Source organism: Lutjanus erythropterus, chromosome 23, assembly GCF_056507025.1.
Source record: "Lutjanus erythropterus isolate fLutEry1 chromosome 23, fLutEry1.hap2, whole genome shotgun sequence".
Taxonomy (NCBI): domain Eukaryota; kingdom Metazoa; phylum Chordata; class Actinopteri; order Lutjaniformes; family Lutjanidae; genus Lutjanus; species Lutjanus erythropterus.
The window spans coordinates 24,342,451-24,354,958 of record NC_139339.1 but is presented as its reverse complement, the minus strand read 5'-3'; the positions used below and the strand labels follow the sequence as shown (position 1 = coordinate 24,354,958).

Here is a 12,508-nt window from a genome sequence, read left to right as displayed (position 1 = left end):
CCACTTTATATTTGTTATCACGAAATTCCTGCTGATAATAGAGATTTATACACACAGAGTTCTCCCGGCATGTCTAAATGTTGGTGCAATGAATAGCAAACAGCATGTTACTTTTTTCCATTAGATGCTTCATTGCAGCCATTTAAACAGGAAGACTAACTTTGACTAACAACTACATTCATTTAAAATGACTGAAATAAACTTAAGTGGTCAGAATATACCGCGGAAAAGTACTGGAGAGCAGAATGGATTTGAGCCACATCATTTGGACTTGAATCAGACAAATTTGATGACTTTTGACTTGAGTTTACCAAAATCAAAGAAAGACTTGCAAGTATCTGTATTGTCCCCTCGACAACTTGACTTGGACCTGATCCTTTTGGCTTGAAAATAACTAATTCCTTCCCCCGAGCCCAAAGATTAAAATTTAAAAAGTGTGCTACAAATCAATGTTTGAACCAATCCAACAACATCCAATCAAGTTGCAGGAGAGGAAGAACTAATGTTATGTTACTGAGCTCCAGTTGGAAAAAATGATACCAAAGATAATTTAGTTTGTGTATAACTTTGCATTGGACAACAAAGATGAGTTGCAGTATGCAAAACTTGCATTGCATTATGACTTTTTTAGGACTAGAACTTTAAAGTTAAGGTCCTGGGACTTTACTTGGGACTTGATTCAGGGCTTGCCTGTCTTTACTTGAGGTTGGAGAGCAAAGACTTGAGTCTTCAGTCTTCCTTTGCCGATCCAGTAAAAGCTGTGAATTGTCACCATTACTCCATGCTTTATAAGCTACCTGTCTCAAGGTTATCCTGGGACAAAGGCAAGACATGCATGGGTCAACCCTGGGGCTGATGCGTAGCCAGCACCCCAGTCTTTTGCTTTTTGCTTGCTTTCATCTTCTCTTGCAGTCTGGCATCAATTTATAACTCATTGCCTTTGCTTGACCTCATGCTTAAGCTTTGAAGAATGTTTGGGGGAAGGGCACGTGTGTGCATGGATATCTGTCCACATTTTGTCTTGTCTGTCCTTTCTTTGACTGTCTGCGTTACTGTGTGTTTCTAAAGGTTTGATGAGGATGCATACTGCTTGAAAACCGGCAAATACTGCAACAGCTGATCTGAAACAGTTGGTCAGTCCTTGGTCCATCTGAGCACTGACAAGAGACAAGACTGAAAACACATGTGCTTGAATAAATATGGGTGGCTGGAAATGAGAGAGGCAGCTCGGACCAGCTGCAAAAATCTGGTCAAGAAAAGCGAAGGAGTAACACTCACCCCTCCCTCATATAGCTCCAGGTGACCTTGATCGTGGCACTTAACCTCCAGTTGTACAAGTAGAATGGCGACCGGAGGCCAACAGTAGAAGGCTGTGGTTGCACTGTGCAGCTCCCAGATGTGAATGTGTGTAACTGTGAAGCAGGGTGGTGCTGGAAAAGTACGTAGGCCTCAGCAAAACCCTCCTCAAGATAAATAAAGCTTTAAGCAAACCTTTAGAAGGTCTTTTGCTGATAATCCTTACCTTGGGGGAACCAAAAGTCTAGACAATATTTTATGAAACTCTCATTAAAAGCAATGTGTCCTTCAAATAATTAAAGGTTCTAAATTAACTACAATCTGAACTACCATTTGTCTTTCACTGCCAGAAACTTCTTTATCTAAAAGGAGGCCTACATTGGTTCCAAAGAGTCTTTTTGATGCCTGTAAGGACTTGTTATTTCTTGAAAGGTAAAGTTTTGTTTCTATCAAGAGGATGCCAGCCAGTGACTCAAAGCAGAGCTCTGACAAATTCAAAACACTTCACCATTGCAGTTGGGAACAAAACACCCCATCATGGCTGGCGAATTCTTCCAAAATTGACCCAGAATCCAAAAGTAAACAGAGTTGATGTATTTTGGGGTTTCTACTTTGGCTTTATCTTCCAATTAGAAAAGCACACAACATAATTCTAAATTTGAATACCCCTTAGGAGTCATAGTTGGTTACAGCCTTTATGTTTTAAATAAGTTAGTTTGTACCATTTTTTGTCATTTTTTCATCACAAGTGTCTATCTTTTATCCTGATGGTTCAGTCAGGACAACTCCAGGCCCAACCAGGCCTTGAAAGTGCTCAAACTGCCACTCATGTAAAATTGTTGATGATCCTTAAAGTCCTCCTCTTAGTGACGTGGTCTTTCATCAGTCTGACTAAGTCAAACTGGTTTCATTCAGCATTGCTCACCGCCAAATACAATTTAAAAAATCTGTTAGGATTGGCGCCAGCTAGAAACATATGTGCCTCTACGTTGGATAATTTGCCAAAAATCACTGGAAATGCAGGTTTTGCTTTCCAAAGGGAGTGGCTTTCCTGTGTCCACTCAGTTTATCCATTCCAGCGTCTCATTGGCACCGTGGCAGAAACATTTATTCAAGTCCAGTCCTCCTACGCAGGGCAAAAATTGATACTTGGCATAAATGTTTGGATGAGAGTTTCAGGCCAGGGCCGGAGCAGCAGACAAACCTCCCACTCAAAGTATCCAAACCAAGGTCAGGACTCCTTTACCACTACCTAATTACACATTATGACTCTGGAATTCTGACATTTCTGATATGCATCCATGCACATGACCTGTACATGCTGCTCTTGTCATGGCTGTAGCAGTGTGTCCTCTATAGAAATGTACTCTTTTCAGGAAAGTACAACATTTAGGCCATGACAGGACAAGCCTCCTCATCCTCCTTGCTCTTGATGGCAATTTTACACTTTTTATTGGAACGGAAGTTTTTCTTCACTTTCACTTAACAACTGAGAAGAACATTTCTCTGGGAAACACAAGCAGGCAGATACATAAACTTTTCCATGTCTGTGTGTAGTAAAATGAAAAGGTAACAGTACACACATAGTGGCCTCATCTTATTCAGAGACTATTCAGGTTTTGTCAGCTGAACTGCAGTCTTAAGCCTGGATTATACTCCCAAATGGACGCACACATGGACAGCCTTCTGGAGACCACTTTCAGGACACATTCGACTCATGCACAGTAGACTGGCATTTAAAAAGACTGTCATCTAGACAATGACAGTGTTAATTTCCATTGAGGGGGTGAGTGTATTTAGCTTTAAATGCTAAACCTTGGGAAAGATTAGCTGCCTGAGAGCGTATCTGCTCTCTATTGGAAATAATGGCTTTAAATTTGTGAATACCTCTAAAGTCAATTGGGAATACATGAGGGAAAAGCTAGGAAGTAGAGTTAAGTTTTTTTTTGTTCAAAATATTGAATTCGTCTGTTGGTGAAGGCACTTGCACTCATTGTGCAATCTTCCGTCTGGTCTTCATATTTTGGCCAAAGCATAATTACAGCTCCATCTAATCTAATCTTATTTGAAGCAGATGAAGGAAACTGGTTTGTCAAGATAGACGCTTGATTAGTTAGCCCGTATCTAGATCTGTACTGGATGGAATATGACCCATCTTTAGTGCATTTGAAGCTGATCAGAGCTCAACTGCAGAGAGATATGGACCTTTGTGTGTTGGCGTTTTTCTGCAGTGTGTGTTTATGGTCAGCAGAGGGGCGGTATGCATTGTGACCGCAGTGAACTCCTGTTAGTTTCAGTGCGCTGCAGCGTAATTGATCTGCAGATGACTTGTGTGATACAGCCAAGCTGTTGCTTCAGGGAATGAAGGCAAAGGAAAAGTTGGATTGTGCGTTTAAACGCGCATCTGTATACAAGTATGTGTGTATGCAGTGTTTGCAAACACACTCTCCTCAACCCAGTACCTCGAAGCTTTGAGTCACTACATAGCAGAGCAATGGGATCACATTCTCTGGAGTGTAATGTAATGTATTCTGCTGCACTCAGGGAAACATGCTTACCCAAACAATAGACTTCTGCATGATTACTAATGGTATTGTCGCCTAAAAGTCTTGGAAAGGAAGTAAATGTGATGCAAGATATGAAGCTGCAGACTTAATTTCAACAATCTGCCTCCACCAACACAAACAAGTCTACTTTATATCCACTTCTCAAACCTGATATTGTGCCTTATTGTTTGACCGTCGAGGCTGAGTGCTTTCATTCTTTTCGCTTCTCTGCCTTTCTTTCCTTCTGTCTTCCTCTCCGGGGGATTTTTTTTTCTTTGTAGGGCTGGGGTAGGGAGGAGAACGCTGGCGGCGCTGGAGTTTAGCAGGGCAGCGTATCACTGCCAAGAAATGAGTTCACCGAACCGCCGTTTCCCCCAAAGGAGATGCGATAAGGTTTCTGCTATAGAGGCCCTGAAAAAAAGAGAAACAAGCGCGATGAAGAGGAGGATTAATGTAGGGGAGGGGATGTATTTACTGAGACAAGAGACAGGAGAAGAAACTTAACTTTGCATTGTGCATGAGGAGCCAAGAATGCCTTAAAAATCACAAGTTTGAGGCTGGAATCTAAATGACTCGTTTTTTGAGAACGAGTGAAATAGGACAGATAAAGAGGGAGGGAAGGAAAACTATGACATTTGGCTTGAGAAAGAAAATAAATGGGGAAAGTGGGAAAAAATGGATTGATAAAAATTCAGGTCAGGGGGTTTTAAACTTCTTTAATGGACTGTTGGACCAATGGTGTTGTAGGTCTGGTATTTATCAGCATTTATCTTTCATCTCCAGAATTTGTTTGTTTTAGGGCTGGACTCCAGCCTATTATTGAATGGTAAAAAAAATGGCTCACATATTAACTAATGGCCTAGTGCTTCACTGTTGATTTGAGTTTTTGGAGAGTAAGCAGTCCGATAAAATTGGTGTTTCAGGCCAGTGAAACAGACCGAGAATTGCCCATCAGAGCACTGTTGGGCCATGTGCGTGCATATGTTTGGGTCTTCATTCTATGTCATTTCAGCATTTTCTGCCTTCACTACATGCAAAGACCACAGGGCTGGTTGCAACTTTTTATCTAACATATTTTCAAATTACCTTGCAAGACAGGAAGTCACGCAAGAATCCATCTTGCCAAGTTTCAAGTTATTCGTTTGTGTCTGTACCAAAAGTGGACATGGAAGCATCCATGGAAGTGACTTGTCTCGAACAAACAATGGTGGCTCCTGAAGAGGTTAGCATAGATACTGTGATAGCATCAGAACTGGAGAGTATTCCCTCAATGAAAGAAGAGCAAAGAATGATACTGAAGGATTTTCTTGATAGATTCTGTCACTATCTCTGCTCATGACAGACAGTGTGATAGAAAGTGTTTTTTTAAAGTGCCTGCCCATTTCCAAGCAGTTTCTAAGGACGACTTCCCAGATAGTTCTGTGTAACAAACCATTCGGTGTGTCAGGTTAATTTTCTAAACTAGGGGTTCTCAAACTTTTTCAGCTTGAGACCCAAAATATAAATTTGGTGTCTCCCTATAACTTAAACTTGCAGAAATACACCATGAATTGCCATAACATTATAAACCGAGCATGGTCCCTTTTAAATAAATAGAAAAATAAATCTCTTTCCCCCTCTTATTTGCAACCATATAGTCATGCTCAGTAAATGTCATATTAATATGAAAAAATAATGATATATCAACTCCACTCCCAAAGCTAACCTGGATTCATACTATACCCAACAGAGTAATAAAATAACTCCTAGAAATATAACTAAATTCTAACATTCAGTTAAACTTTTTAGGCCAAATAGAATATACCAAAAAGAAAATTACGGGTCATCTTTGGGAAAATGACAAGTGTAATCTTCTCTAATAGATTATCCTTTTTTTCTTGGGATTCTACTAAATTCAATAGTTCTCTTTCATTACAGCAGTGCCATAATTATGGCCAACCGACTGTCCACTGTCACGCCACAGTGACACATACTCTCTGCACTTTGAAGAAGCTAGCCAATGAGGCTGCATGTCAGCCAAACCTTTTTATGAATGTTCCACGTTACTACAGCAACAGCTGCTGACATCACTGCAGCGCTGACGCCTGATTGGGTCAGCTGTAACCAATGGCCCATAGCAATATGGGGTTTTATAAGAGTTATGGAGTTTCTCCCCTTTAGAAGCAGCGGAAAATTAGGCGCTGCCACCAGTAAATAAAATAAAAAGAGAAATCAAAGGGGTTTTCCATGAGAAGAAAAAAGTCTGCAGCCATCGCAGCTTGGTCATCGTCTTGGTGAAAAGTGTGAGTGTGGCCTTATAAGGTCTTGACAGTTTGACAATATTTCACACACTTTGAGGTTCTCTGGTTTGGCTTGTACTTATTAGAATGAGGGTCCAGAAGAAACATTGCTGTTACTGGTCCATGCTACCCTCCACTGGGCTCCTGCAAGCTGTTATTCAGTAACATCACACATTGTCTTGCTAGGGTCAAACAATACCACAAAGTCAGTGACAACCACCATATTTAGTCCTTTATTACAGAAGACATTTTGACGTGTCACTGTTGGAAAAGCACTGTTGTGAATAATAAAATGAATCGCCTAATGCCAGAATTCCAGAGCAGCTGCAAACAATTGATGGCATCATCACAATGTGCAAATGTTACATTAAGTATGCTTTGAGATCAGTTTTAGAGAGGAGCCAACCAAGGTCCCGGTTGTTTAATCTGTGAACAAATAATCCCACTTCCAAATACGGATACATGATTTTGAAAAAATACCTAATTCCGATATGTTTTGCAATATTTACATCAGTATTTTCATTTTCATTGAAAAACCTTAAAATGATGTGGTGATTTGTACCACACAAATATCCATCTATCCATAGCCACATATCCTGACGAGTCTCGGCGGGGGGCTGTAGCCTATCCCAGCTGACATTGTACGAGAGGTGCGGTACACCCTGGACACGTCGCCAAGTCATCACAGACTTATAGAAAAATATTTTCTTAAATCTTAAGAATATGTGTAAGTAGGGCTGCGTATTGGCAAGAATCTTGCATTACAATGTGTCATGATACAGGGGTTACAATTCAATATATTGCGATATATCGTAATACTGTAAGCAAGGTGATATATTGTAGCAACGTACGCATAACATTTGTGTTAAAAAAGTTTACTATTTATGCAATTGGAACAGTGAATATAGATAAAAGTACTGCTGTTTTGAAGTCAGGAATTTAAACACAACCCAAAATTAATCACTGACAAAAATCTTTGTATGTATCAAAATATCACAATACAGTGAAGCAGTATCACAAAAACTAATATTGCGATACTCGATACTTTAGATATTTTTCTGACACCCCTGTGTAAGCACATCAACATCTCTGTAACACAATAACATTTAATTATTATTGTGCCTCCTGCTTTTTGAAATTTTTAATAGGTCATATTGTGATTTTGATAAAATTTCAATGAATTGTTCAGCCCTTGTTATTAAAGTCATGATTTGTGCTAAGGTAGCATTTCTCGACAAGGCAGCATTAATCGACAGAACACTGGTTTTACACAAGTATCTGTACTTCTACTTGAGCACTTTTGCCCCCTCTGCCAACCAGTGAGACATTAATCTCTAAGAGCTGTCAGATTACCAGATTTGATGTTTATAACCACAGTTGAAACGTTAAAGAAAAAACGCTGCACATCTCCAGCCAAGATGGATCCCTTCAGGCTGCGCAGTTGATCCCCTGCTTGAACAACTGGATTTGTTGGACTGTGTGGTGCCAAAGAGAACATGTCCAAACACAGTGTCTCTTTGTGTTCCTGCAGTATAACAGCAAGAAATATCTTAATAAATCCTCTGACGGCCTAATTATTCATTGTGTGAGAACATCAGCACCTTTCTATAACATCTCTAGTCTCAAAATAACTGCTTTGTTTTAAGATAATGTTGAAAAGTTCTATTTTAATAAGACATAGGCTTTAAGGCATATCAACTACGCTTTTGCTTTGATATTTAAATTTTGCTGCAAATGAATGTCATTTCCAAATATCACTTTATTTGCTTACTAATAATCTGTATTGGTATTAGGCCCTGAAAAAGTATATAATATTAGCAGTAACTAAACATGAGATTTTTGTAAAATGCAGTGAAGAATGGAGGGCTGATTAAAGTTTGAGCACTGAAATGACTGAAAGTACTAAACACAGTTCAAATCAGTTAAATTCTAATCACTGAAAATGTTGCAAGTGTCATTTAAATTTTTAGTGATGAAAACAGGCATATCATTTGTCAGTCACATCACGAATCAATGGTAACTTGTGTTCTCTCTGCAGCCTCCAAACAACGGCCCTCCACCTCTGCCCAGCTCCTCTCTACCAGAAGGCTACTACGAGGAAGCAGTCCCTTTAAGTCCTGGAAAGGCTCCTGAATACATCACCTCCAGTGAGTGACAACACTGCGGTACACTTGCAGTACAGTTTTTTTTATTTGTTTTATTTTATCTTGATTTAACCAGATAAGTCAATGGAGAACCAATTCTTTTGCCCAGGAAGCAGCAAAAAAAGGCGGGTCGATACAAAACATTGAAACATAAGTACAATTAGCGCTGCTGCAGTCAATCAGCCGCCTGGTGCAGGGTGATGGCCAGCTGACTAGAGAATGCAGGTTACATGGATTAATCTTGGAAAAACGCACCAGTGATAAAGCGAACAGCAGCACAGTAGATGCAGTCTATTGAGACGGTTTTTAGAGGCAAACCTGTAGATTATATGTCCATAATCCAAGATCTTGAGCAAGGTGTGCTTTGCAGAGTGGGTACAACATGCTTTGTACAGGGAACTGATTGATAGTCTTTGGAGAGCAGTGTGTTTATGTACTTTTAAAAGGAGAGTGAACTATGAAGACCTGGATATTCATAGTTATATATAGTTATATAGAATAGTTATCCAGCTAGCTCACAAGGTAACTAGAATGGTGGTGTGAAAAGAAAAGGTGCATTTATAGCTTAACTCATTTAATTAATAGAAAATAAAAGCCAGTATATGAAAAACAATCTATTCCCTTCTGCCTTCTGCTCCTCCCTCTCAGACTATGACTCAGACGCCATGAGCAGCTCCTATGAGTCGTACGATGAGGAAGAGGAGGATGGAAAAGGCCAGAAGATGCGTCACCAGTGGCCATCTGAAGAGGCGTCTATGGACCTGGTGAAGGACGCTCGGATCTGTGCATTCCTGCTGCGCAAGAAGCGCTTTGGCCAGTGGACCAAACTCCTCTGTGTCATCAAAGATAACAAACTGCTGGTGAGGAAAATGTTCTTTAGTCCAACAGTGATTGAGAAAACATTACAGCAGCGCCATGTTTACTTCCTCCAGTTTAACCTTGGCCTTTTCTCTCCCTCCAGTGTTACAAGTCCTCCAAAGACCACACCCCCCAGATGGAGCTGACCCTGTCAGGGTGCAGCATCACTCACATCCCCAAAGATGGCAAGAAGAAGAAGCATGAGCTGAAGATCGTCCACCAGGGGGCGGACGCCCTGGTGCTGGCTGTGCAGAGCAAAGAGCAGGCCGAGGAGTGGCTCAAGGTAAAATGATAAACCCCAAAGCCTCTCTTACATATTTTCCACTTCTCCGACCATTCATGCAGAAAAAGAGCAGTCTGAGCAGAGATGTGGTTCTGTACTGCTACATAGAACAGTGCTTTGAACATTCTTGAAGTTGGAAACAGCAGTTGACAAAATAATCTGCACTAAATGAGCACTTGCATGTCCTGGAACTTTAAGTTATATCATTTGGTCCTCATCAGCAGATAAATATCTGTCTGTGTAGCTCAACTTTGAAGCCAACATGGACGAGCAGTCCAAAAAGTGCTGGGCATTTACAGGTTTGATACAACTGAACAAATGTCATCTGCTGATGAAGTCTGTGTCGTATGGCCAAAAGATACTTGTGTGACTTAGGTGTTTTGTTAATCTACTTAAAGTTTGTAACATCTGGTCTACAAATCCAAGAATTTTCATTAATATTTGTATCACGTTCGTGTATCAAGCAGCCTGTCTTAAAGTATAAAGCCTGAAACCATGTTAGATCTTTCCTTTTTTGTCTTTTTTAGGAGGTACAAGGGATCTTTAGTGGGGATAGCAGGTCAACAGTATATGACACATAGGAGCAATATACACCATCAGAAAGCTGGAACCCTAAAAATTTATTCAAGGTGCAGCTCAAACAACTTATTAGCGATTGGATGGCAAGCACTTCTGCTCTGGTTGCTCAGAGACCCACTTATTGTCAAAATACATAGGAAAGCCATCCATCCTCTGAATGCTCCAGGTGTCTAGTTTGTGTTCGTGAAGTTTCATAAGGGCATGCTTATCCTAGAGGCCACTGCAGGTTATTTTATACAGTGAGTTAAAACTGTTCTCACAACAATCAAATGGCTACTGTGGGAACTACCATCATCACACATAAATACAGTTGAACACATTGAATTGAATTTATGCAATTTCAATACTGTTTAGACACCCCAGTGTGCAGGAATATTCAAATACAACAGGCAAACATAAAACACTTACACTGCATGCAACAAACTATTCATAGGTAGGATTAGTAAAAAGTGGGCATGTCTATAAGTGTATCCAGAAGCCCATTTTCATTCAGATATCCTGAGGTGAGATGTCAAGGGAGTGTTTCACCACCTTCCTGACAATTGGCCATGATACCATGACATTGGTATCTTAGGGCTTCTAGTGTCATATGATACGTGTACCTAGCTCTAAAACTGAGCCTCTGAAAGACAGTAATGTCAGTGGGGATGTGGATGTTCCCGTGGAGTTTCAGATGTTACAGCTTTATGTGTCTCACCGTATAAAGTAGAGAGCAGACGAACACAGGAAAGGATGCTGTACACCAGGGTCATCAGTGCGTAGTATAGTTCTCTGTAGCACAGTTCAGGTTGGGTTGAAGTTTTTGAGAAAGTTTCTGTTGTCGTGAAGGTAAAAATTAGGTGCACTGTAACTTCTGTTCTTTCTTATTTAAGAATAAAGGGTGTAGTTCTCAACATAAGAATAACTTGACGTTTGTTCTTCAGGATGGATCTTTTCCTGCTATTGTACGACCAGTTTGTTATGAACAGGTGGTGGTTTCACTCTGATGTGAAGATGTTTGGTTTCCAGTCCTCTGATCCCTCGTCTCTCCGTCTCTCACACATTCTTTCTCTGCCTCTGTCATCCCCCCGTCTTCTCTTTCACCCTCTGATCTTTCCGTCTGGCCGCTCGACAACTCTGCAAAACAAACCCACCCCGCCGACTTCAAATAGGCTCCGGTACTTTCTGCTTTTCAACCCCTGCGTCCGTTTGTTGTTAGTGCGCTGCCAGCGCCTCCAGGCTCTTTCTGTTTCAATCGCAGGAGGAAAGATGGGCCTCATCTGGTCTTTGGATTTAAAAGAAAACTCCTGAGATTCTCATGGAATTCCTTGTTTGTCCTTGACTGCATATTGTGCGCTATTTTAAGATCCCACCTCGTCCATTTGTGCAACTGTATTTTTGTAATCATTTGTGCCTGCTCGCCCCTGCCAACTGAGTTCCCCTCTGCTGAAGTTTTACCAACAGGCTTTTGGAATTTTTTTCATGACTCACCGAAGGTCTTGTTAACTGTGGAGCAGTTTTGCCCCACAGACCATTGATGGAAACACCAGTCTTCTTATTTGCAGTGTTTCTTTTTCTTCAAGTTTCAACTATTTCATGTTTATGGCTGTCAGGAAACACAGATCAAAACAGTTTGTGTTTTCCTTCTTGATTCAATTACTCATTCCGCATAGTAATTAGCCATTGTTTATTGATTGGCGGACGCAGGTAACCTCGTTGGGGCCGAGGTATCTGCAGGCGGTCGCAACCAGACCCGTGAAAATATACAAATCTCTGAACCACCCAAACTTTGGTAACGACCACACTAATTGTTGCTTGGAGAAACTGTTTCTCTTTGCATATTTAGTCAGGTGCATGAATATTGGAAACATATTGAACTGATAACACCATGGCTGCAATCAGCAGTCATCACATCCAGTTGGCTGACGTTCTGCGCTCACACCCTTTGGATTTAAAGTCCTGTAGCTGTATTGGTGTCATTAGCAGCAGAGTAAGGGTGTAGTCGACTCCCTGGCCTCCTCTGTGCTCCCTCCGGCCACAGGGTGTGTCGGAACGGTGTCTAGCTGTGGATATTGTGTTTCTAGAACCACTAGGTATTAACACTCAACAAAAATGTAAACGCAACACTTTTGTTTTTGCTTCTGTTTTTCATGAGTTGAAGTAAAAGACCTAAGACATTTTTTTGTGCTCACAAAGGTTTATTTCTCAAATTCTGTTCACAAACTTGTTAAAATCAGTGTTAAGCCCCTTTTACAATGGGCAAAAACCACACTAACACCAACTAACAAATAACAAATAACAAATAAAACAGAAACAGTAAAATAAAGCAGATACCTGAAAGGTCAAACAGGGATGCAGAGGATTCAATCAGTGGCTACAAAAGTACTGAGAGCTGAATACACTGACACTTTGAGTTCCAGATGTCCAGTGACACATTAAAAATAAAGAAGACACTCTAAACTGTGCAGTTTTCCTTCGAAAAAATTGTAAGGCACTCAAATGACTATTTTACATAGAGCTACAGATAACACTCTTTTTCCCAGG

At 40.6% G+C, this 12,508-nt stretch overlaps 1 protein-coding gene across 3 annotated transcripts in view; it reads left to right on the top strand.

The window, feature by feature from the left end:
* afap1 (actin filament associated protein 1) overlaps window positions 1-12,508 on the top strand; it is a 121,286-nt gene that overhangs the window by 86,524 nt on the left and 22,254 nt on the right. For all 3 annotated transcript variants that reach the window (XM_084712492.1, XM_084712494.1, XM_084712493.1), the window contains exons 4-6: window positions 8,160-8,268; window positions 8,914-9,125; window positions 9,227-9,406. In XM_084712492.1, coding sequence (XP_084568618.1) covers window positions 8,160-8,268; window positions 8,914-9,125; window positions 9,227-9,406 — 501 coding nt within the window. The remainder of the gene's footprint in view (window positions 1-8,159; window positions 8,269-8,913; window positions 9,126-9,226; window positions 9,407-12,508) is intronic.